Source organism: Thunnus thynnus, chromosome 20 (assembly GCF_963924715.1).
Source record: "Thunnus thynnus chromosome 20, fThuThy2.1, whole genome shotgun sequence".
NCBI classification, from domain to species: domain Eukaryota; kingdom Metazoa; phylum Chordata; class Actinopteri; order Scombriformes; family Scombridae; genus Thunnus; species Thunnus thynnus.
The window spans coordinates 3,973,527-3,999,101 of NC_089536.1; the positions used below are offsets into that span (position 1 = coordinate 3,973,527).

At 40.1% G+C, this 25,575-nt stretch overlaps 1 protein-coding gene across 2 annotated transcripts in view; it reads left to right on the plus strand.

Moving 5' to 3' along the window:
* The window catches only part of LOC137172343 (glutamate receptor ionotropic, delta-1-like), a 288,473-nt gene that overhangs the window by 176,879 nt on the left and 86,019 nt on the right, over positions 1-25,575 (plus strand). For both annotated transcript variants that reach the window (XM_067576727.1, XM_067576726.1), the window contains exons 3-5: positions 3,089-3,142; positions 15,165-15,338; positions 21,492-21,653. In XM_067576727.1, coding sequence (XP_067432828.1) covers positions 3,089-3,142; positions 15,165-15,338; positions 21,492-21,653 — 390 coding nt within the window. The remainder of the gene's footprint in view (positions 1-3,088; positions 3,143-15,164; positions 15,339-21,491; positions 21,654-25,575) is intronic.

The following is a 25,575-nucleotide window of genomic DNA, read 5'->3' on the forward strand; positions in this document are numbered from 1 at the left end:
TGGAGAGTGTTGCTGTTCATCTCAGATTGTGTATTTAGTTTTTTTTAGTTTGATGCTTTTTTGTGCATGTCCTATTCAAAACTTAAAGAGACAAGAGCTAAAACTGTCTGTTTCAGACAGAAACTGAACTGAGGGGCTGCATAAAAGACCAGTAGAAGATAAATAAGGAGTTTTTAACTGTAAATCATGCAAAGATATTCCATTAGAGCCCCAGAAAATACATATACAATAAAATAAATGTTCATCTGTAAAAATGAAGGTAAATGTGGCAGCAACAGCCCTGAAGAGGAAAACACTTCTCGCTAAAAAACAGTCCCTAAAAAGTTGCACAATTATATATACTACTACTATAGACAATATACTAGGCTATATATACATTTTCTGCACACACACACACATGTGCAAAGACAGACCTGCTGGTGGGTTTTCAGGGAATAATGAGGTCAGTATGCTCTGCTGTGAAGCTGCCAGCTCTGGTATCGCGTGTTCATCCCACCCTGATCATTAACAGCTACAATATACACGTTTCTACATCGAGGGTTGTCATGTATTTGTTACAGATCACCAATTTCTGTGCCCACGGTAGCAGAAAATAAACCAGACTGTAATGCAGATGCGAGACCGGCTACGTTTGAGATAATGGAGTGAAAAGTCAGGGAGAGAAAACCCTGAACGTGAATTAGAATAACAGTTGTGTAAGATGAAGAAATTCAAGGATGAACTATTAGAGAGGACTGCAAGCTGGCTCTCAGGTGTCCAAATGTGTGTGTGTGTGTGTCTGTGTGTGTGTGTGTGTGTGTGAGATAATACCTACAGTCCATCTGGGCCCAGTAAAGGTTACGGTGACAGGTGTAATATTTCCAAGTAGGAGATGTCATGTGAAGTGTGTTATGAGTGCAGAGCGGTGGCCTTTTCTATAGGTTAAGCTGATCACTGACAACACCCTTTGCACACACACACACACACACACACACACACACACACACACACACGTTATATTTATCACACACACAGAAACATCTTCAGATTTATTCTTACTTAATTATCTTTGCTTTCAGCTCTGGAAAACAGTTAAGTGACATGTGTGTCAGTGTTTGTGATCTGGAAGCCAAATGAGGAAAACATCTGGCAAAAAACATGACACACACTGATTATAGTGTACACACATCCCTGCATTTGTGTGTGTGTGTGTGTGTGTGTGTGTGTGTGTGTGTGTGTGTTTGAATATACTTGTGTGTTTTTTAGCATGGTCCAACGTCTGGGATGGTTTGTCATGTGATTTCATTCAGAAGACGTCTGCTGGTTCATGACGGGATTCTTTTAAATTCATAAAAGAAAATGTAAATAAATCATGCTAACAGACCGAAGGTTAGCATGTTAGCATGTTACATCAACTGACTATCTGAAATAAATAACTGAAAACACTTGTGTGTGCTATCTACATGCATGGTAACATACTAATGTTAGCCTGTAAGCGTGTTAACAAGCTAACATGTTGAATGAAATATACTAGACATTAGCGTACATGCTAACAGGCTAATGTGCTTTTAGCATTTAGCTCACTTAGCATTTAGTGTCCTAAAATGGCCACCGTACAGAAGACAAATCATTTTGATTGGATTTGCACATCGTCAGGACAAACTTAATATTTTAAAGAACAGGACAGTTGATTCTACGTTTTCATCATCAAATAACTTCTTTCTTTTCAGAGCAGCTTTCTGTCATTTTATTATCATTTTAAATCATGTTTTTTTTTTTCTTTCAGATGATTTACATGGTTGATAATAACAAGTTACGTTGTTCACAACAGCACCCACATGACTCCATACTGTAAACCTATACCATGTGTTAACATGCGTACAGTAACTGTGCGGGCACACACATAAACACATAATTATCCCTAAAACCTTTCACTTATTGTCTCGTACGGAGCAGTAACGCTAAAACTGACTTTACTGTAACTGAGCTGAAATGGACGTGATAAGACACAGGAACGATTTGAATATCAAAACATCAAGTAGCATTACCCTCTGACTGCAAACATAAAATGTAGTTAAATAAACTCACAAAAGGCTAATAGGAGCCACAACATTCAGGTGTTTCTTAAAAATGAAAACTGTTGATAAATTGTTGGTATATTAACAGACAAATGCACTTTTAAGAAGTGGGTGAGACCAGATTGCTTTGTTATTATACTGCAAATCATTTGTCACACTACTCCTTTAAGTAAAAAGAGGACTTTCACTCTTCAAGGAGTATTATTTCATCATTATTCATTATGATTTATCATATTTTGGTATTACAGGGCCCCTAATTGTATATGCTTTCCTGTGTAGTAGTGTTTTGTCAGCCAAACCGAACATTAGTATTTTCTGTCAGTTAAAGAAAAAATGAAAAATAAAGAAAATTATTTCTTTTCATTTGTACCAAACCGCACCAACTTAAAAATTAACCGTTAAATACCTGCAAAATAATCATACGTTTACAGAAAATTGGTATAAAATTAAAGGACCAATGAAATAAAGTCCTCCCATATTTGTTATTAGTCATACGGTGTCAAATAACTTCACATTTACGTCCCTTTTCCGGTGTTTACATTATTTTTTCCACTCTCTGTAGATAATAAAACATGAAAACTTTAGTAAAACTCTTCAGCCCGGTGCAGGGTGACCTCTGTGCCATCAGCTGCACGCTCGGCTATCGTCTGCATGTTATTAAGGATCATCACACGGCGGGCAGAGGAGCAAGACGAACTCCGAGCACTTTGATAAGTGCAAACCACTCGCTCTGCTCTCCGTGAAAACCCTTTGTGGCCCGACATTTTGGCAGGACTAGCCTGTCACAGGAGCAGCAGCAGATGCTCGGTCGCTTCTCGGGAGGAGGTGAACTTTTCAAACCGTCAGACAAAGACGACACGAGTCAAGAACAAAGGCAGACAAAACAGATGCTGGAAGATCTCACAGCTGAACCTGGATTAAAGAAAAAAAAAAGAAGCTGTTTCATGTTTCGCAGATTAGCGTGTGGATTAAATTAGCCTCGTTATTAACCCCTGTCTCCTTCTGTCTTTCTTTTCTGTGTTTGTCTACAGGCGGTGGAAACAAATCTGGCCTCCAAAGACAGTCACTGGGTGTTTGTGAATGAGGTAAGACATGACACTCCACATGAACATCACAGGAGGAGGCGGGGAATTAAATATCCTCTCTGCTCCTCCATAATTGATCTCATGGTTGTGGACAGAATGTTAACCATGACAGGATATGATCTGTAATAGACATGGAAGATGAGTCATAACTCATAACATAAAACACATATTTATATCCTTCAGAGGTTCATTATCTCTGACGTCCATCAGCAATAAACCTCCATAAATACACTCAGAAATCAGACTGTTTGCCAGAAATGTAAACAAATGTGGTGTAAAAACAGGTCTGACAGAGAACAGCAGGGCCTTTCTGCAGCTGACGTCACATTTGATGAGTTTTGATGGCGTCTTGCTCTCTATTGGTTCCCAACAGGCTGATGGGGCTTAAGACATTCAGACCATGTGACGCTAATCGATGTCAAACATATAATCACAATGTCTTCTTCATCATCATTATCATCTTTATCTTATTAGCGTGACAGGCTAATTGGTACTTAAAAGTTTATGTTAAATATTAATATATTAATATCAGAACAAACCTTATCCTCTTCCTCGTGTCTTAGTCCCTCTCACCTGAGGTGCGAGCGGAGGAGGCGAGGAAGAGACGAGCGCAGAGAGGAGTCGAGTCAACACGTATTAAACAAAATGAGACGTCTTTTGTTTAGGAGCAGTGAGATATGACGTGTGGCACAGCTGCATCATCTGTCTGTCGTTTCGTCACGGGTGCCAAAAAGACTTCCGCCTGCGCATCCCTCGCTCACATCTCCTCCAACAAGCCTCCTCTCTCCTCAAGAGAGAGAGAGAAGATCGATTTCTGGGTCACAGCAGGAGGCCTGAGTCTCTGAGCGTTTTCAGACCTATAGCTGGTTCGCTCTGGTCTGGATTTTCCCCTCGTGTCTTTGTCGGGAGCAAGAACGTAAACATCCTTCACGCTAGTTCAGGTCGGATCTTGATTAATTCTCCATCTAACTGCTAGCGTCTGTTAAATATTCCTCATTCACATCCCAGCAAGCAAAGCACACAAGTGGGATTACGTTCCCACCACAGATGAACCGCTCCAGACCCAGACCACCTCCTATAAAGGGACTCCATATGACCGCCCAAATGAATCGCACTGAGAAGGAAAACCAACCAGAGTCTCATTCAGCTGAAACACCTTTAGTTATAACCTTAGTAGTAACTAAACTAACATGTTCACCAACTCATCCGCTGATTCAGACCAGAGAAAACCAACTGTAGGTTTAAAAAACTCCAGAAACACAGAAGCGCTGAACTCTCCAAGAAAGCTTTTCTAACCACATCGGGTCAAACTTTAGGTGCTTTAATTACAGATGCAGTGGACGAACGCTGCCACGGTGACTTTGGAATAAAAAGCCAGAAGAGTTCAAGAGCACCTCGCTGTGTGTTTATTCAGATAATAAAAAAAAAACAACGCTCCAATCTGAGATAAAACCACAAACTAAGTGCCTTTTGTGTCGCCTCTCTCCAGTGGCTGCTCCCTTTTTTTTTTTTTTTTAAACGCCCCCCTCCACGACACCGACGTGCTTCTTTGAGCAGCTTGGTCGGGGATTGGCCAGCGTGGACACCTCTCCATGCTGGAAGTAAAATTGAAATGAGTGGGGGTGAAAAGAGAAAATGACAGAAGCCTCCGTCACAGCTGGGACTGTGTTAAATCCCCCGATACCGACGTCTGCCGAGTACACACATACACACACACACACACACATACACATACACACACACACACATACACACACACACACAAACACACACACACACACACACACACACAGCTCTGACTTCTCTGATCGTGCCAAGTGTTCATGCTGCTGGTTTTTTGTTTTATACTTTTTCTGTTCCTTTCTAATTCCTCGCTCTGCTCCTGCTATCAATGTCCACACATCTTCCAGTACGAATAACTGGGCTGACGACGGTGTTAACAGCAGAATTCAGAGAGAGATGGAGGAACAAAACTCTCAGTTTCTCACTTTCACTGCCAGATTTTCTCTTTTTTTTTACCTCCTCCCAGCTTGCTACCAACCTCCTAATCCATTTTATATTCTTTGTGTTGTTTCAAAGTCGTCATTTAACTAATTACACTCAGCGTTTTTTAATTAACCAGAAGACTGAAACGTTGTTCAGAGTCTCCGGAGTCGCTCGTATCTTTTGGGGGTTTTTGTGTTTATGATCGAATACGTTTCTTTTGATAAATGTGAGTTTGTTGCCGTTTCCATTTCAAATGTGAAACGTTAGCGACGTGTAGCAGCTCGTACCCGCTGAAGGCAGGAAACTATTTCAATCGTTCAGATTTAATCAACGTCATTACTCCCTTTATTTCCCTCCTCCTTCCTTCCAACTCAGTGTTCATTTAATTAACAAAAACATGATAAAAATTAAATTAAAAGTTACCTTTGAAAAGAAAAATAAACAAACCCGTCTGAGTTAAACTAAAACGTCTCTCTTGAAACCGAAACCGAAATCTTTAAAGCAGCGTTTAGATCACAGGACGCTAAAAAAACACTCGAGTGTTGAACTCGAGGTCGTTGCTCCTCTGGGAAGGTTTTCTGTGCTGGTGCACAACGGCAATAAAAAAATATGTATTATAATTTTCATCAACAAGGAAAAACAATATGATAATGTGAAAACTACAATCCACAGCAACAAGACAAACTATGAAAACATTCAGAGGGTTTTAATGACACTCAAAGGCCCGAGCGAACAGGTGAGTGTCTAGGGAAGGGGGACACTTAATTCCAAAAGGTAAAAAAGTTTTGGGGCAGCTACAGCAAACACACGGTCACCCTTCCCCCCCTCAGCCGCGATCGACGGACAGCGAGCAACAGTTGGCCAGAGGATCTAAGAGATCTGGTGTACTGGGGTGCCAGGCCATGTAGAGCCTTAAAAACAAATAAAAATACCTTAAACTCAGTCTTATACTTGACTGGTAACCAATGCTGCTCTCTCTTCCTTGTGCCAGTTATTAGCCGAGCAGCAGCGTTCTGCACTAGTTGCAAGCGAGACAGTGAAGACTGGCTAACATCCAAATAAAGAGCATTGCAGTAATCCAGACGGGAGGAAATCAGAGCGTTTGTGACAGTCTTCAAGTATTCAAGTATGAGAGGAGTGGTTTCGTATGTGAGCTCAAACATCTTCTGTTAACCATCAAATCTTCCTCCTACATGTTCACCAAAGGAATATTATTTCATTAACGTCCAGCATGCTAGCTGCTCATCTCTAGTAGGGCTGGAACAAATATATCCAACAAATTTAAATACATTTTTAGTGTCTGTATATGAACACCTGCTGCAGTTACGTCTAGTCATGACTCCAGATGGTTAACTCTCTGTGGATTTAACGGTTTCAGCAGCCGAGTGTCGACCGCCGGGGAGCTAACGCTAACTAGCCGGCGGCCCGCAGATATCAGGCTGATGTTTTTGTTGATATTCAAACACCGCTGATGAATTAGTGCATGAATCTGATAATTAATGTGTGTGCTCTACTTATCTGAAGCATCTGATCTATACTCCATAGTGAGATAACATGTATTTTATCAATATGACAACCTTGCAGATTGTGCAGGTATTTTAATATCCGTACACATAAAGTCATAAAAAAATATGTTTCAATCATGTTTTAGTTTTCCTGCACTTTGCAGGAATGAAAAAACAATTAAAATATTCAATCTCCTCATGTGTGATCAGGTGAGTGAATCCAGTCTCTGAATGATCAGACACATGTAGCTGCTGTAATGACTGGAAGACATGAAACAATTAGTCGATCAATTGATTAGTTGACAGAAAATGAATCAGGAACTATTTTGATAATTGATAAATCATTTCAATCATTTTTCAAACCAAAAATGCCAAACATTTACTCGCTCCAGTCTCTCGAAGGATGTGAGGATTTGATGCTTTATTTGATATTATAAGATATTAAACTTCTTCAACTCTTTGAATGTGTCGGCTGTTGGTCGGTTTGAATACACAAATTGATGACATCGAAATTACTTTTTTACATTTTGACAAACATTTTGATTAACGGAGAAAATAATTCACAAAATAGTTGCCAATCAGTCCAATCAGCATCATCGCCCGTAACCATGGTAACCGTACACATCAAAGATGGCGACAGCTGTAGCCTCAGAATGTTTACAAGACATCAGAGTTTACAATATTTTAAACTAAGAATAATTAAAATACAATAAAATAACGTAAACGAACGAGACGAGCGTCAGAGAGAATCCTGAGTGTTACAGCGTCAACCTCCAACCCCCCCCTCCTCATCCTCATTTCCTCCCTTCCTCTTCCCGCCCGTCCTCCTCCTCCTCCTCCCTCGCTCCCCGGAGGATTCAGCAGTTTGTCCCTGAGCTCAGACGGGTGACGGAGGTGATGTGTCGTCCCGGACGGCGGCGGGTGCAGTGAGACGTCAGGTGTCTTGTCAACAGGTGGAGACGACAGACGAGCCGATTTCCATTTTATTCTCTTTCCTCTCCTCTTCTTCTTCTTCCTCCGTCTCCCGTCAGTCGTCCCTCCATCCAGCGATTAGAAAGCAGTTTTTTTAGTCATGGCGGCGGTTACATATAGATCCCTCACGACCTCAGTCCTCTGATTTGATGAAGATATATTCATTCAAGTAATGCAGGAGGAAAGTGAATAATATTAACTATGGAGTGATTTTAGATAAACAGAAACACAGTAAAGCAGATTACCAGTGAGGACTCTTTACACTTTTTAAAATGTATTAAAGAGTTTGAATGTTGTAATCCAAGCTTGCGACTCATGATACAGTTTGCATTTTAAAGGATGACAGACGAGCTTCAACTAGCTGTAGCTGATTAATCTGTTGCTTATTTCATTTATTTACTATTAAAATTGTAAAAGATTTTTAAAAAAAAGATATTAATGTTGACAGACTCCGTTATCTACAGCGAGAGACATCTCAGTGTTTTCCTCAAACACAGAACGAGTCGAAGATCAAACCACCGACTCTACAATTAATGGTCGACCCACCTGACCTGCAGCAGCCAATGACAATATGTTCTACATTATTGATTATGTATCAATAGAACAATACGGCACACTACAAATCACGAGTGTTTGCAGTGTGCAGGAATCTCTGCAATCAACTAAAGTTAAAGATTAAATCACTGCCAGTCTTATATATTATGTTTGTTCATACTGCTGTGTTAAAACATATGTGTTGGTCTGTTTTTGTGTCTGTTTGTTTATCATTTTTATTATCAGTAGTAGTATTATTATGCATAATCTTATTGATAAAGCATCTTTCATACATAAAATGAGGTTCAATATGCTTATCAAAAAGAACAGTTAAAACACATTTAAAGACATGAACTATATACTACATAAGCTGACGGAGTAGAGTGATTAATTGTTTCAGTCATCAGCAGTTAGAAGATCTGTTTTTATATCAATGTAAAATATATAAAAACACAAAACCAGACGTTCAAGGACGTCGTCTCAGACGCTGCAACTGTGATGACCTTCCTCTTTTTTTTGCTGTTTTCTATCAGCCCAAACAACTAATCACTTCATCCAGAAAATGAATCAATAATGAAAATAATACTTAGTTGCAGCCCTAAAGTAGAGTCATACATATAATATATATAAGTTTTTATGATACCTTTACACACATTTCAAGCTCAAACATTTACATCCGGCTTCGCTCCGTTTAGCATCACTATAAGACGTCAAACGGGTCGAGAAACACAAACACTCAGACGATCAGGTTGTAAACAAGCCTCCGGTTCAACCAGATGATCTAATCCACTTTACTGGGAGGTAAAACTGAAAGTCAGAACACCTGAAATGTCAGTAATAATGCCTCATTGCACAGGAAAAACTGTGCACAAGTGTGGTAAAGTGGAAGCAGGATTTTGTTCCCTTTCTCTTCCTGTCTGTTCGTGATTGTGTTTCTTCCTTTTGTGCAGAAATGATGGACGAAACAGCTAAAGACACAAATAGCTTTTAAATTGTATGTGTTTTATGTTGTTTTGGTTTGTTTCTGGTTTTATATCAAGGTAAAAAAAAAAAAAAGACAATTGTCATGTTTCTCTCTCTCAGTAGTGTAGTGTTCGCCGGGCGGCAGCGGAGTATAAAGTCAGGCGCGTTGTCCACAGAGGGAGACTGTCCTTTTCACCTTCTATCTGCCGGTAACACAAGCAGCCACACAGACACAGACAACAGCAGCTGACACCAATTAAAAGGATCTGAAGAGAGAGCAGAAAACAGTAGAGAAGAAGGACAAACAGAGGTGGAGAGAGCGGCGCTACAGTAATGAGAGGGAGAGGCGAGGAGGGACGAGGACAGTAATTAACCAGAGGTGTGACGAGGCAGCGCGTTGAGAGAGAGAGAGAGACAGAGAGAGAGAGAGTCTGTGACGCAGCAGCTGTCAGAGGTTTGATCTGAGACAAACCGTCTCTGATCGACACGCCGGAGCTGCTCCGACTCCTTAAAGTTTAGAGAACTAAAAAAAAAAAAGCAGCAAGTCTTCACAAGGTTTTCTTTAAATCTGTGTCATCTGAGACTCGTTAAAGAGGAACTGGTGTTGCTGTCGTCTTAAAGGGGAGCTCCGCATATTTTCCTCATCAGCCAATTACGTCTCCTAGAAATTACATCATATACGACTAAACTGGAGCAGCAGATAACGTTTTACATATTTGGCAAGTTACAAAAATTTTATGAGAATAATAATAATAATGATGTCCTAAGAAATACATGTAAAATCATAGAATAACTAAAATAATTTGTTTGTACGCTTCAAAGACAAATTATATAAATAACTGAAACTCGTAGGCTGTTAAACCTCCTGCACCAACAATAAAACCTTCTGTTGACCACTAAGCTCAGAGCAAACAGCTGATGTGCTGGTCGGTTTTACCTCCTCGTTCTCCTTCCTCTTGAGCTTGTTCTTCACGTCGTCGAAGAACGGTGAGCGTGACGTACCGCATGTGAGCAGAGGATTGTGGTTTTTACTCTCCCGTTTTCTCTAAAGTTTGCTGTTTGCAGCTAAAAACTCCTCCTCGTCTACTTCCACCTACAGATTTATCTACAAATAAAGTTTTACTAGCATGTAATTGTAACTATGTTAATGTTTCCATAAAAGTAAATGCTTTTAAAAGACCTTTACAGGAAATCTCCTCTTAAAACACGTCTCTCTCACACACACACTTCCTTTTATTCAGGGTTTCTTTGTTAGCCAAGCAGAGGTTGTATTTTAAAAACAGGTTATTGTTAAACTAAACCTAATTACCTGAGACATACATTGGAAAACAGTCGTCGTAGATGAGATGAGACTGGACTCCAACTGTAAATGACACCGGTAGCGCTCTTTGAAATGCAGATCAGGTGCTTTGTGAACAGAATAAACTCCAGGTTTAGTTAAGACGGTGGCTGTTAAACCATCCGTCTGTATCGACGGCTAAATCCATCAGAGCCTTGTTCCTCTGTCCTTCTGTGTCTCTCTCTCTTTTTTTTTTAATCCTGCTCTTATCTGTCTCCATCACACCACCGAACCAAACTAAAGTCTAATGACTTGTTAGACTGCAGGTAATGAGAGCAGGGAAGCGTTTCCAACGAGGGATTAGCAGGTAAAAGTCTCTTTGAAAAGTAATCATGCTGATAATGAATCAACTCCAAACTGAGTTCATCTAATATTTAAACATAAAGAGCATCAGAATCAATAAAGCTGTGTGACGTCTTTTATTATTTCAGTGTCATTTTATTGAGTTTGTACCTCTTTCTACAGACGACCATCAGAAGATAACCACATCACTGTTAAACAATAATGATGTTTTATGATGTGACAACGCTGTGGTTCAGGTCTACAAAGATGATAGTTAGGCCACCTTCGTCGTCATGGCTACAATAATAACCACAGGGTTACACTTTTTAAAAACTGTCCTGACTCACGATTGGAAACAGGAAATGAACATCCACGCTCCTCTTCTGAATGAGGAAATCTGTCCACACATATATATACATATATATATATATATATATATATATATATATATATATATATATATACATATATATATATATATATATATATATATATATATATATATATATATATACATATATATATATATACGTCATCTGAACTGACTCACAGTTACTACGGCTACTAGATGACATCTGTCACTCAAATGTAACTATATATTGTATTTGGGTGACTGACATTACAACCAGTTGTGTCATTTTTCTTGGGAGAATGTTTTTAACCTTTACAGATTCATGCTAACATGCTAATTATTAGCAATAAGCTCAAAGTCCAGCTCTGACTGATGAAAGCTGAGCCAAGTCCGACTTGTCTAACGTGTCCTTAAACGGCCACCGTACAAAAACTACATGGCCTTTCACCAACTTTACAGTTTTATCTCACTAATGATAAAGATTTAAGAATAGCAGAGCTGTTTTTTTGCGTATTTTCCATGTTCTCTGGCTCTTTTAATATCGTGATAAGTCTAGCAGGGAGATAAACACTTGATGCCATGTTTTCCATCATCTGAAGTGTTTGGTCTCGTTGCTTCTGAATAAGCCGCAGTAAAACTGAACACTGTGTCCTTTCAGAGCGTCCTCAGTCAGGATCCCATCTCTCCTAACAGCACCATTACCTGACCCTGGAGGTTGCAATACACTCTTTGTTGTGTTTTCTACAGAAAATAAATGTGCCCCCCCCCCACCACAAAACCTCTTATCTGATTCTTCCAGCGATTGTCGTGATCCCCGGCTCACCTCCCGTTCGCTCTCTGCATCAGCCCCTCTCTCTCCGGTCCGCCTGCACCTGAATGCGGGTCATTACCATCTCCCTGTAATGTCACAACCATTTCAGCCCCTCTTCTGCCTCCATTTTGTGTTCCAGCAGTGCCGGCAGATAGTCTGAATATTGATTGTATTGCTGCAGTCCAGCACAGCTGTAAAATAACATAAAAACTCTCTGTTGTGAATGTGCACGCAACACATAACCTGTTGCTGCTTTTTAACAATTAATTAAAGACATAAAATACTTTAACGAAGCTGTTTATATGATCATATCGATTTAATGCCGTTTTAGTCTTAATTCTACTCCATCTCATGTTGTAAATTGTCACATCATGTCATAAAATGTGATGCAACAGTGTTAGCATTGTAAGGAATTTCAAGAATAAAACATGAGCTGCTGAAAAACTGCAAACAAAGTTGGAAAGAAGATTCACGTCTAACTTCTAGCTGACCGGTGTGAAGCGTAAAGAGGCTGCAGATTAATTAACAGATGTGTGTCCCGCTACCTTTCAGATGCTGCAGGGATTTAACGACCTGAAGAAGAAGCTTCTCATAAAGCAGCTGTGGACAACAGATACTGTCAGAATCAATGCAGATGATTTTTTACTGCTTTAACCACGTTAAACTTTTTCATGCCGATTTAAATGCATCTATTTGCCTGGGGGGGTGTTTGATTCAATATACTTTATATTTTAAGCATTATTCTGTTATTTCTGTGCATTTGCTGAAAGAATTTTGCTCTGGTTGATGAGCGGAGTGACATCGCTTCAGGAACAGACGTCTATTCTCAGCACAGCGACACCAACAACTCTTTTGTTCCTCTCCTCCCACCTGTGTACCGTGTGTGTGATGCGCTTGGCACCGAAATACACAGACGCAGGCAAAACAAATCCAGGAAACGGCGTCGGAGCGCTGCTGGCGTCGGTCGTTATTATAATCAGTAACTAGAGGCTTCTGTCTGTCTCTCTCACTCGGTCTCTCAGCTGTCTCCGTCTCTCTCTCTCTCTCTCTCTCACCGAAATAACCTGTTAGTTATCATGTCAGAATAACAAATAATCAACAAGCAGAGTGAGTCAACAAAAAGCTTCAGCATAATATTTCTATGATCAGCTTGGGGAGGCTTATTCTCCTCTAGCCTCTTATTAGCTGCCTGTAGTGCAGAGCCAACAATGAACTAGTATTATGTATGTATCTAAATATATCTTATTCCTCCGTTGTTGTCCAGAAACTATTAAAAACACGTCAGTGAGTCACACCGCTGCACTGGATGACATGTTCCTTCATTATGAAGAGTTTTGGTCACATTAGTTTGTTTAGAAACGGCTCCAAAGACTAATAACAGCATCATGTTTTCAGTCTCCGGAGAGTAGTTCTGTGTAAGGCAGACGTCACTGAGCACGTGCAGGAACGCAGGTCTTAGCTAGCTTGTTGTGCAACTTATAACATCCTCTTGACTCTGTATTATATTATAAATTTCTCAAAGAACTTCAGTACAAAGTCAGTAAACAAGACGTGTTCCCGCACATGCTCAGTGGTGTCTGCCGTACACAGAACTACTCTCTGGAGACTGAAAACATGGCCGCTGTTATTAGTCTTTGTTTGTTTATAGCTTCACTAGCTTGTTGTGCTACATATCACAACCTCTTGACTTTTTACTACACTGTAAATTTCTCAAAGAACTTTAGTACAAAGTCAAGTCTTCAGAGCCGTTTCTAATCAAACTAATTTGACCAAACTCTTTGTACCCACTCCTCTCCATCCAGGATCTCACCCAAACTGTGCTTTTTTTTTATCTTTTCAGCACAAATTGCATATACAGTAAACAGTGTAAGCGACTGGTTGCCATCCGTGTTTGTTTTAGTATAAGAACATGCAACAATAGGCCTTCTCGTAGGATTTGCAAGTCGTCTTCCTCCAAAACTCCAGCCGTTACAGAGCAGTGGTTCAGTGTCTGTATGATTACTCAGGCGTAAAGTTTAGGCTCCTTCCTGACGGTCAAAGAAACAATGTGTGGTCTAGTCCAGTTTTTGTAGGTTACAGCTAGTTGTCGTGGGATTAGATGTTCACATTTCCATTTTTCCAAGAGAGAACTCAGAGGGATTCATGTCTGAGTTTGTTTAAAAGCTGAGGAATTAAAATTAAGCTTTAAAAAAAAACAAAAACAAAAACATTGTGTAATGAGATTTTACCAAATCTGAAATGTTGGACTGATGTCAAAGGAATGACATTGAGTCCTTTACCTCCTTCTTCTTTGGATGTATTTTTCTCAATTCAAGTGTTTCCTTGAGTTCAGTGGATTTATAAAGGTCAGAAAGATATTCAAACCTGGGAGGCTCATTATAACAGCACACAGACAAACGTCTCTGGGAGTGTGAGGTTGCCATCTTCCAGCAGTTCCTCATGTGTGTGTGTGTGTGGAAACTCAAGCACAGCAAAAATAAGCAAATATGTTTCAGCAGAAGACAGATTCTTCTTGTCTGGGCTGCAATTACAGCACCTGGAATCACATTTGTTTTGACTTTAAATCCTCTAACCTGACAGAATGACGGCTTTTCAAAACCCTGCAATAAATCAGTCCGTGTGACTTTTGTTTACCAGCTTCAATTATTTTTTAATTGGACACCAGGAGCATAAAAGTGCATCAAAGTCAAGACTTTGCTGTTTTACAAAAAAAAAAAACAACAACACTACAGTGAGTCTCTATATGTGTCTTTGTTGAGTTGTGGGCTGTAATTATGTTTGGTCTCACAAAACAGAATAATCCTAATTTTATTCATAGATATTTTTTTATGCTTTTAGAGTAACATTGAGGCTATCTATAATTATGCCTCCCAGAAATATAATTGGGTTTCTCAGCGTCAAAGCAATTAAACATGTGCATCAATAAAGGAAGCGTTTTCTAATGGCCTGTATGAGTCCTCCGCGCTGTTTGGTTTCCACACTGTCATTTGTTTTTGTATATGAAAACTGCCTGATCACTGCTCTTAATTAACGTGATAGAAGAAATAAACATAATTTTTGCGCATCCGGTGTGTTACTCAGGGTGAAACACACACTCGTTTACACACATAAACACACTCTCTACCTGCTCCAATCAGCTTCTTCCTCTCAGATGATTGGTATTAGACTGCTGGCAAAACAATTAATCAGTCAGCAGCCGCTAATTAATATGCAGAGAAACGACTAAACAAACAAGGTCAATTACCTTCTCACCTTCTCCCACCTTCTCGTCACTGCAGGAGATCAGCGACACCGAGATCCTGGAGCTTACCCACAGTGCACTGGGGCGCATGACGGTCATCCGGCAGATCTTCCCCATGTGGAAGGACAGCAGCGCCCGCTGTATGAGACACAATCACCGCATCTCCTCGCTGCTGTGTGACCCGCAGGAAGGATACCTGCAGAACCTGGAGGTACTTTTAACATCACTGGTTTATTCTCTATGATCACTGGTTTGCTTACTGGGGGACGTTTGTTGAATATCTAGTTTCAGTTTGGGCTGAACTTCCCCAGGAATATCTATGTATTAGGGATGTGCAGAGATCCCAGTATTTGTATTTGTATCTGTATTTGTTGAGGCAGCAACATTATTTGTATCTGTATTTGTATTCGAATAAAAGTGGAAACAACAGGTTATGGAGAGTCTGTTGAGATGTGTCAGTAGCTCAGCTTTATCTCTGGGGAACAACCCCCAACAAATAATTTTTTAAAATATTTGTATGAAACAAATATTCGTATAAATCCCACTATTTGTGCTTTGCCGAATAATGTATTTGTATTCGGGCACACCCCTAGTATCTATCTCTTCTCTGCACCAAATTGCAGATAATTAATCATAAAATGGTGTTTATTCTAATATTCCAACATTTTCTTTGACATTGGTCGGACATTTCTCAGACTATCTTGTTCTTGCGTGCAGCAGCAGGGAAGGAAAATCAGCTGTTTGTCTGTGTTGTTTCAGGGATTGAAGGAGAATTGTTCGTGTTGAATGCTGCTCAGCTCTGCGGAGGCCTGCATAGTTTCTATTTTCCTGATTTTTTTTTTTCACTCCATTTTATTCTAAAATAGCATTTTGCCACACATTATGGAAAGTAATTTTAAATAAAACGGCTGCAGCTGAAATATTGATCCAGTTTTCATCAGCGTAATGATGGCGGTTCTTAAGCTTTCTTAAGGGATTTAAACTACAGGAGGAGACGCGAGTTCACATATAAACAGTCGATCATTGCAGCTGTAATCATTACTGAGGGGTGTGAAAAATGACCCGCATTAAAATCACCTCCCCTACAAACATAAATCCAGTCTAAATGCTTTAGTTAGTTGCCTGATAGTGTTATTGATGTTTAGATGAGGCATCTTTGTTTCAGTACATACTATAGTCACACATAAGCACACACTAATAATCCTGCGGGGGGTTTTTTTCCAGGAAATGGAGCCAGACTTTGATGAGAACTTCCTGAAAATATTCTCCCACCTTCTCGTCACTGCAGGAGATTCAAACCATAATCTTTCTCTAACCCTAAAATAACCAGAACTTAACCACAGCCTTGTCACATCACAACGGTTTTATAAAGCACAGACAAATGATGTCGTCCTGCTGGTCACTGCCGATAGCGGCGCCAGATTAGGTTTAATCATTAAGTGGCTCTTAATACGTGGAGTGCTGCTGGAGTTTCTGTCTTCAAGATAGCTCCCCGTCTTTAAGCAGCTGCCTGTAAGTGAAGTTGTGCCAGACGTCATTTGCCAGATTTGAGATGTTTACATGTATCTTGCAGACGCTTTGGATGTTTCTGATTGTTGCCATTAGTACAACATGGAGTCAAGTTAGTGTCAGACACGTTAAATCTTGATAAATTATCACCTCTGTTTAAGAATGTCTGTGCTTCTGTGCTTATCTGTGCCTTCAAATGACTAAACCGTCCTCTTCTGTCTCTGATGTGGGAGGCAGAAATAGTCCGTTGCCAAGAAATGTCAAAGACGGTGCAAAGTTTTGTTTAACAGCCAAAAAAACATAAAGTCGATTCTCTTTTTCTCCGTCTCAGATCAAAGTGGTCCATAATGAGAATGTTTAAGGAACAAGGAGGCAGTGAACGAATGCTTCAGGGAATGAATTAAGTGGTTTGGGGGCACAATTTAGTAAATCAGACGCACAAATTATTAATTTGAAGGGACAAATTAAGTAATTAGAGGGTACAAATTATTAAATCGAGGGAAAACGAAAAACTTAATGAGTGGCCAAATTAATCTTTTGAAGGCAGGAATTATTTCTCCTCTGCTGTCCGGCCTGATCTGTACAACTGGAGGCAGTTTATTGATATTTATTCTGTATGTAGACAAGTCTCACAACACGCCGGGCAGCCGCGGTGAAGCGCCCGGAGAGACCAGCTGAGGTCAGAGGTCAGCAGCAGAAGTATTACAAAGACTCGCTAGTGTCCCTGCTTCCTGTTTTTGGAGTCTATCCCGGTGGTGTTCAAATCCAGAGCCTTCCTGCTGTGACACGAACCGTCGAACCAGCCGGCTGCAACAAAATCACTGATACACATCCATAAATTCATGAGCACACTCACTCATGTACTATACACATACTGTATACTGAGCAGTGTGAGGCTGTCAGAACAAACCTCAGTGCTAAACATCAGCTGAATGTTAAAAGAGGACACACGGAGGAGAGAGACTGATCCGATCCGGTTCCAGAATACTACACCATCATAGGCGTGACATCGTAACCTCGTGGCAGCCATTGTTGTTGAATGTTAAAAGGATTTTGCAGGAATAACAACTTGACTTTTCCTTTAGCGCCACTCACATGATAAACTTTTTGACCCCACACTTGCCAAGTTCAAGTGAGAAAAATCACCATTTGCTACTTTTATATGAATATTTGGAGATACACAGCTAAATCTGCGGAGGTCAGAGCTCAAACGATGGGAAACCGTGTGGAAAACGTGATGGAAATATGACCTTTCTGTCTGCTTCATGTATTTATTTGAGGTCTCATCATCGCTCCACACAGATCTGATGTTTTTGTCTCTTTTATTTTATTATCTTTTAATTACAATGAATTCAAATCGGACTCAGTCCAGTAAACTTGGTCGGATTTGATCTTTAACTGACATCCGGAGGGTAAAAAAAAGCGCTCTCAAACACACACACACACACACACACACTTATTATTATCTCCTGTTATGAAATATCACAGTGATGTGTGGTTGACATTTCAAGACAAACAAACATAACAATTACTATAATTCACACAGACAAATGTTTTGACATTTGTGGAACTGAGCGTAGTTCTCTACATGATGTCCGACATCACAGCTGGAAAAACCCACCGGAACAACGGCGAGGTCACAAAGGTCAACGTCTCTGTCATTTTTCATGCTTCTTTTCTCTCCTGTTCTTTCTTCAGCTCTTCTTTTTCCTTCCTCTTTCTTTTTTCTCAAATCTTGTTTCTGTGACGCTTGAAACTGTTCAGCTCTGCCTTTTCTTGTCCGCTCGTGTTTCTTCTCTTCCTACACACGATCACCTCTTTCTCTCTCACCTCTAATGTAAAGAGTTCCCTTCATCTTCCTTTCACTTCTCCTTGACCCGTGTCGAACCTCTCTGTCTTCACCTGAAACTCTCAGGAGGCGGCAGGTTAAAAGGAAGGGTATTCGTCTCAATAATTCATGCAAAACTGGGTTAAATGTTCTTTGATGTCGGTCGCCCACGCCGCTACGCTGATGGAGGAGAGAGAGCGCGAACAGCCGGCTGTCGGGCCGGCATGGACAGATTTACTCTACACCTGTCAGCCAATGGGAATACTGATGCAGGACAGTGATGAGCTTCTATCTGTAGGAGTGTAAAACTTCCCAGGAAGTAAAACTGCAATATGAGAGACTGTGAGGCTGGAAATTTTCTTTATTTTTCTTGTTTTTCTTGTTGCCATAGATCTCTGTTGTTGTCCAAAATCTATTAAAAACATATCAATTGTCGCACATGCTCAGTAGGCGTCTGCCTTACACAGAACTACTCTCTGGAGACTGAAAACCTGATGCTGTTATGAGTCCTTGGAGCCGTTTCTAAACTAACTAACGTGACCAAAACTCTTCATAATGAAGGAACATGTCGCCCAGTGCAGCGGTGTGACTCACTGATGTGTTTTTAATAGTTTTTGGACAACAATGAAGGTCTACAGCACAGAGGAATAAGATATATCAGGCTTTGGATACACACACAACACTTGTTAGTAGATCAGTTTATTGTTGGTTTGGATCCAAACGTGAGATTTGTTGAGAAAAAGGAAAAAATAGAGAAAAGCACCAGTCCTGTAAGCAGTCTGGGGTTATGTATACTGCAAGTTTAAACTTGTGTGTGATACCATCAACTTACCTTTATGCTACATCCAATCCTACATCACAGGCTGCTGCCATCCAGCAGGTATAATCTCATCACACAGCTAAATACGGCGGGTTGTACCCTAAAATAGATGGAAATGGTTGACAATATAATGCAATTTACATAGTAATTTTGGCTGACTAGCATCAGTCCAGACTGGATAATCAGACTTTGTAGCTGTTGTCGCTCCAGTGTTTGTTTCTTTTCATCGATCTGTGTGTTCTCTGAAGTCAGTGGCTCTTTCTTTTTATCAGTATTTGGAGGGTGGATTGTACCTTTAAGAAAAAACAAGGCTCTTGCAGATTTTTTTTTTTTTTTGCATATGTCATATATGTTCTCTTCAGATGCAGCCTCTCCATGACAAAAGATGAAGGGAAAAAGCATGACTACTTGATCTTTGCTTTTGTGTGTGTGTGTGTGTGTGTGTGTGTGTGTGTGTGTGTGTGTGTGCGTCATGTCCTCAGGCAGCGTTCTGTATGGACTTCATGCCAGTCAGCTGTATCTGGACAGAGTGATGCTCATTTGTCATCCTGCATTCGCTCTCTGCTCCCTGCTTTGGCATGTGTGTATGTGTGTGTACATGTGTGTGTGTATGTGTGTGCGTGTGTGTGTACATGTGTGTGTGTGTGTGTGTGTACGTGTGTGTGTGTGTGTCAATTTGTCACAGTGTGTTTCCTCTGCCCTCTGCAGCCGAGGGTGAGACATGACATGATCACATGTGGACAGGCTGACTGCCATCTCAACACCATCCGGCTGTGTGTGTGTGTGTGTGTGTGTGTGTGTGTGTGTGTGTGTGAGTCAGCAGTGCTCATGGTGCTGTTAGCTGAGTACCAGCAGATGATGCGGTACCCAGCTGTGTCACACATGTGGTCAATTTGTGTGTGTGTTTCTGTGTAATTTTCACTTGCAGCGATCATCACACAAACTAATTTATAATAATATAATAATATTAATAATTACACTGCACGAACAACATGCTGACTTTTAACTATTAAACTCTTTACACACGATCAGCAGTGTGAGTTTAGCGGAGGTTCATGTCACCAACGTGCACCGAGTAACAGGAAATCATCGGGAAATTTAAATAAACAAAACAGAAAAACAATGTTGTTTTCCAGTTTAACAAAGAAGCAGTGAAAAGGATGCTGGTAAGATGGATACTTCAGTCACTTGATTGGGGCAAAATACCCTTTCAAACAGACAGAAAAATAAGTCTGATTATCAGGCTTGGATGTGACAGAGTATGCCCACTTAGTGTCATAATTTCAGGCATGAAATGCTCCAAAAGGGAAAGTTGTTTTATACCTGGTCTGTGTTATGACGTTACAGTTAGAGAATGATGGGAGGTTCCTTCCACTCCTGCTTGTATCAGAGCAGTTATATGAATATGTAAAGAGGTGTAGAAGGTTTGTATATGTGTCGTTCTGGCAATAAAATAACCAATTTTAAAATACAAAAATAGTCAATAAGGTCAACATTGAGCCAGTGTAACAGATGTGGTCGGGGCAGGTAAAGGCTCTTTCCAGCCTTTAAATTAGCTCCTGGTGAAGACAAAATAACATCATTTGCCTTTTTGGTATATGCATCCACATCCGCTCTCTCAGAAGACACACACTGCAAAACAACAGAATTAATGCTGGGAAATAGGAGCTACGTTAACTACATGGCGCCAAGAAAGTTAATTGAAAACATCTACAAAACTCATATTAAAATAACACAAAACAGCTAGGTGAAGCGTTACAACAATAAACCGTTCAATCGTCAACGAAAAAAATCAAATAGCGCAGCGGCATTTTTCCACAAAACAGCAATGTGAGGGACAGAAGGGGGGGGGGGCTACGGAAGCTCAGGAGGTACAAGAGAGGTGATGTGCAGCAACACAATTTCTACAGGAAACATTAATAAAACGGTAAATAAAAATGATCATTAGGATAAAATTCAAAACACAAAGTGCCTTTTTTTCTAACTCTGTTGCACCAACATAACAATATTATCAAGCACGTACAATAGACCCTTTACTCGGCAGACACTGTGACTCATCAGAGCAGGAAAGCGGGTGGAATACCGTCCTTGTTGTTATTATTTACACCTCTACTTTTCCTGATATTCTATTAAATATTTGTGGTTTCAAAACTGTATATTTTTTTAACTTGTGCCTCCCGTCTCTGCCTTCCTCCTCCTCTCTCCAGGTGTCTAACCTCTACCTGTACGACAGCGTGCTGATGCTGGCCAACGCCTTCTACAGGAAGCTGGAGGACAGGAAGTGGCACAGTATGGCGAGCCTCAACTGCATCAGGAAGTCCACCAAGCCGTGGAACGGCGGCTGGTCGATGCTGGAGACCATCCAGAAGGTACTGAAGCTTTCTAACAACAAACCAAAACATCTTTTCTGAGTCATTGTGCATTCGGGGCAAGAACAGACATATTATATTTACATCCTCATCAGTTAAAACATATTGATGGAGATACAGTATTAAATCTGCATTCAATCTAAAGGCAACATTCATCCAAGACTACACCCTTAAAGTCAAACCGAGTATGTTGAAGTTCTCTAATTATTATTTTTTCTAGGCTGTTGAGCTGATTAACGACTCGAGTGTGATTGCTTGTTAACTTCCCGAGTTGCCTTGATCTCCTCTGTAGCATTTAAACAGAGGAGCACATCCGTCTGATTCAATATGGCCTTTAAAACTGTAGAGTATATGTTGTTTTCTGTTAAAGCTTTAATTGCTGAGAACCTTTTGAAGATCGACGATGAGCACATGGAGGAAGACATTAAAGCGTGATTAGGTTCGATTCAACCTTAAATAAAAGAACAAACAACTTCCTTGTTAACAGAATATAAATCAAACATGAAACGCTGCTGCTGTTCATGCCGAGACATGAAACACCAAACTCATCCCGTCTAAAAAAAAAACCCCCGACGTGCATCTAAATTGCATCATACGACCTGTAGTCTCGTTCTCACGGTCTAATTGGTGAAAGACGTCTTTTAATCCGTGCTGATGAGTCCCTCAGAGCATGAATAGACCGGTTTTGTTCAAAAAATAAAAAAACATCACTTTGTTTCTTCGACGTCTCTCGTGTTAACAACCATCCAGCTCGTTAGTGATGTCTGATGATATTCTCATAGATGTAAAGACAGAAGAAGAGCGTTGCGTCAGCGCCTGTTGCGCACAAGCTGTGATACCTTTTAATAATAAAAGCCTTTGGTGCAGCTGTGAGCTCTTTAAGGATATTGACAGAATTACGCAGAATCAGAATAAATGAAAATCACATCTACAGTAGAGTTTGTGAGACAGCAGTCAGGTTGTAGTCATGAAACATGTTGCAAATATGATACACATATAGTCGCTTTCTTCTTCTGCAGTTTTCTATTTTATTGATTTTGCATGCTCTAGCTTGTTGAAAAGTAATTATGTTCTCAACCTGCAGGACTTGTTGTTAGTATTTATGTAGCTTTGGTTTTGATTTCCCAGGTTTTTTTTTTTTTTTCAATTTAAATTATTTTTTTTTACTTTGTGGAATAACAATGTGAAAAACACAAGAAGTGACATTAAAGTTGACGTGAGAAACACAAAAGGCGACAGAAAACATGAATTAAACGGGCAGGAAACAGAGAGTACAGAGTAAAACGAATCAAAAAGAAAAAAATGGAGAAAACAAAACAACAGAAAAATGTAATTACAGCGGTAGAACGACGGTACGCTAGAGGAAGGAAATGGAGATTAATTACAAGTTTTATAACAAAGTCAAATTACGCTGCATCTGGGACACCTGGACCTTTCTTTTTTTTCACTTCTCTCGTCTAGTTTGTCAACTTCTGTTTGGTGATATTGACCAGTAAAAGCACAAAACGCTCCTCAAATGTAACCATGAAGAAGAGGAAGAGGGAAGATGTCATGTATCACCTGTATATCATAAAGTATCAACTACTCTTCACACTTAAATCAACCAGGTGTTGATAAATAACTGGGTTGATCTGGACTTCCTGGCCCCAGTAGGTACTGGTAATAAATCTGTCTCTACTTTCCATTTCCAAACAGCATCATAACCAGTAGAATTAACGAATGAATGATGGACAAAACTACAAAAATACAAACGTTCCTTTAATGTGCTAATATTTTGCCATCATTTTTGAAACAGTACTCTTAAAACTCACCTTTGCAACAATAAAATGTTCTTCTTTCAGTTTCTCCACTACGTCAGAAACTCATTTTTAAGTCCAAATTTCATTTTGGCTGTTTTCCTGCAGTCGGAGCAGAACAGTACATCACTTCATCTCATATATGGGGAAGCAACATTTCCCCAATTTTTTTTTGTCTTGAACTTGAACATTTGCACCAGCCGCTGTTTCTCTCTGACTACTTTGCTGATGAAATGGAAAATGACTTTGTGATAGGACAGCAAACACAGAGTGAAAAATGGACGGAGCCGAGCACTTTCACTCTGCAATTTTTTTTTTGTTGTTGTTTGGTGCATCACAAGATGTTACAGGTGTGTGTATTGGAAGTGGTTTTGTGTCTTGGGTAATGGAAGTGCCTGGGGCGCCTTGTTGCATTATAAGTGCTGCTGCTCCATATTTACAATGTAAAGCACTTTTGATTTTTTCCCGCCTGTGTAGCATTGCTTTGTACTGCACCATATATGTGAACATACTGTACTTACTTTGAGTATATAGGCCTGGATTTCCCCTTTCACTCGACAGGAAACAGCTTTTGCTTTCATCTCCGCAATCAACTGTCAGTAAATAGTCCTCCGTAACTGCACTGTACTGATGTGGAGGCAGCAAATCAGACAAATCAGTCCTATTGAGCTCACAAATGTTCCACTGTCCATGAAGGGGAGGGAAAGTATCAGAGGGACGGTTGCAACACAGACATTTTCTCTTGGATCAAGGAAGTCAGGAACATGCCATGAAGGTACACCCCGCCACTGAATCTGCAGCCGACAATCAGCCCGATCTGATCAGTTTTGCCAGAGTTACAGTAGAAAAAGTGATTTTTTCGCTTGGTAAGTTGAAAAGTAAGTAAGTTTTCTGTTTTTAAGGTAATGTTTATTTGTTGACGACTGTAAATGCAGACCTATCCGTAGGCTAAGTATCAGTGAAAGTTTAATTTATCATGCTAGCCTGTCTTTGGTTTGGTCATGGTGCTGTTAGCTAGAGCATGTCAGGCTGTTTTATCTGAGGGACAGTCTGTAAGAGGTGCTGCTAAGGCTCATGGAGTACATGCCATCACCTTATACAGATATGTAAAGAGGAAAAATGAGGACAGTGCGACACGTACTCCAGGTTACACGACTCATAATAAGGTGTTCTCTGAGGAGCAAGAGGGCGGCTCAGAGATGACCTGCTAATGGCTGCAGATATTAACTATGAGTCCTTGTGAGGTAAGCGTAGATAATTGTGACAGTTCATGTTAGAGCATGTCAGGCTTTATTGCTCTGGCTCATGGTGTGTGAGAAAAAAAAAAAAAAACAGGGTCAGCGGTGCACGTGCGCCAGGTTACAGAGCTAACGATCAAAACCAAACATGAAATTAATTCCACATCCTCAGAATTCAGTGGCAAAGTTCATAATCATTCATAAATTCATAAATAATGAATAACTTACAAATGAATTAAGTTAAAAACAATCAACAGATATTACAGTTCATAGGTTAAAAATGTTGACAAATGTATAAATAATTCACAAGTTAAGATAATTAGGTTAAAAAAATACATAAATACTACAGTTCATGGGTTACAAATATTCATAATGTTCATTCATAAATGATAAATTGAAGGATAATTAAGTTAAAAACAATGTAGATATTATGGTTCATTGGTTAAAGATGTTAATAATTCATTGTGGCCCTTTAATGTCCTCAGAAAGAAGCATGACTGTAACAGTTATCCAAAGATCTGGGAATCCCGCCAGATAGACTGGTTTACTGGAGCAGAATCCACATCTTTCCATTGGTCGTCCTCAGACCACCAAGCCTTTCAAGGGCGACAAGCTTCACGCCCACTAAGGTGGCAAACTTCTTCTCAAACCAGTCCAGAGTCCTGGATCGCCACTGCTTCTAAGCAGAAGATGTGTGTGATGTTGACGAGACCATCACAGTCACTGTCCTGACAAAATAATCGCCAGTCGAGGAAGGAAGCAGGTTGGTGTAATCACGTCCGTAGAGAGAGGGACATTATTCAACTTGGCGTTAGCGGTCAATGCTCAGGGTAACAGCATAGCAACCTCACTTTGTGTTTCCCCGCAAGATTTACCACCATCACTCTG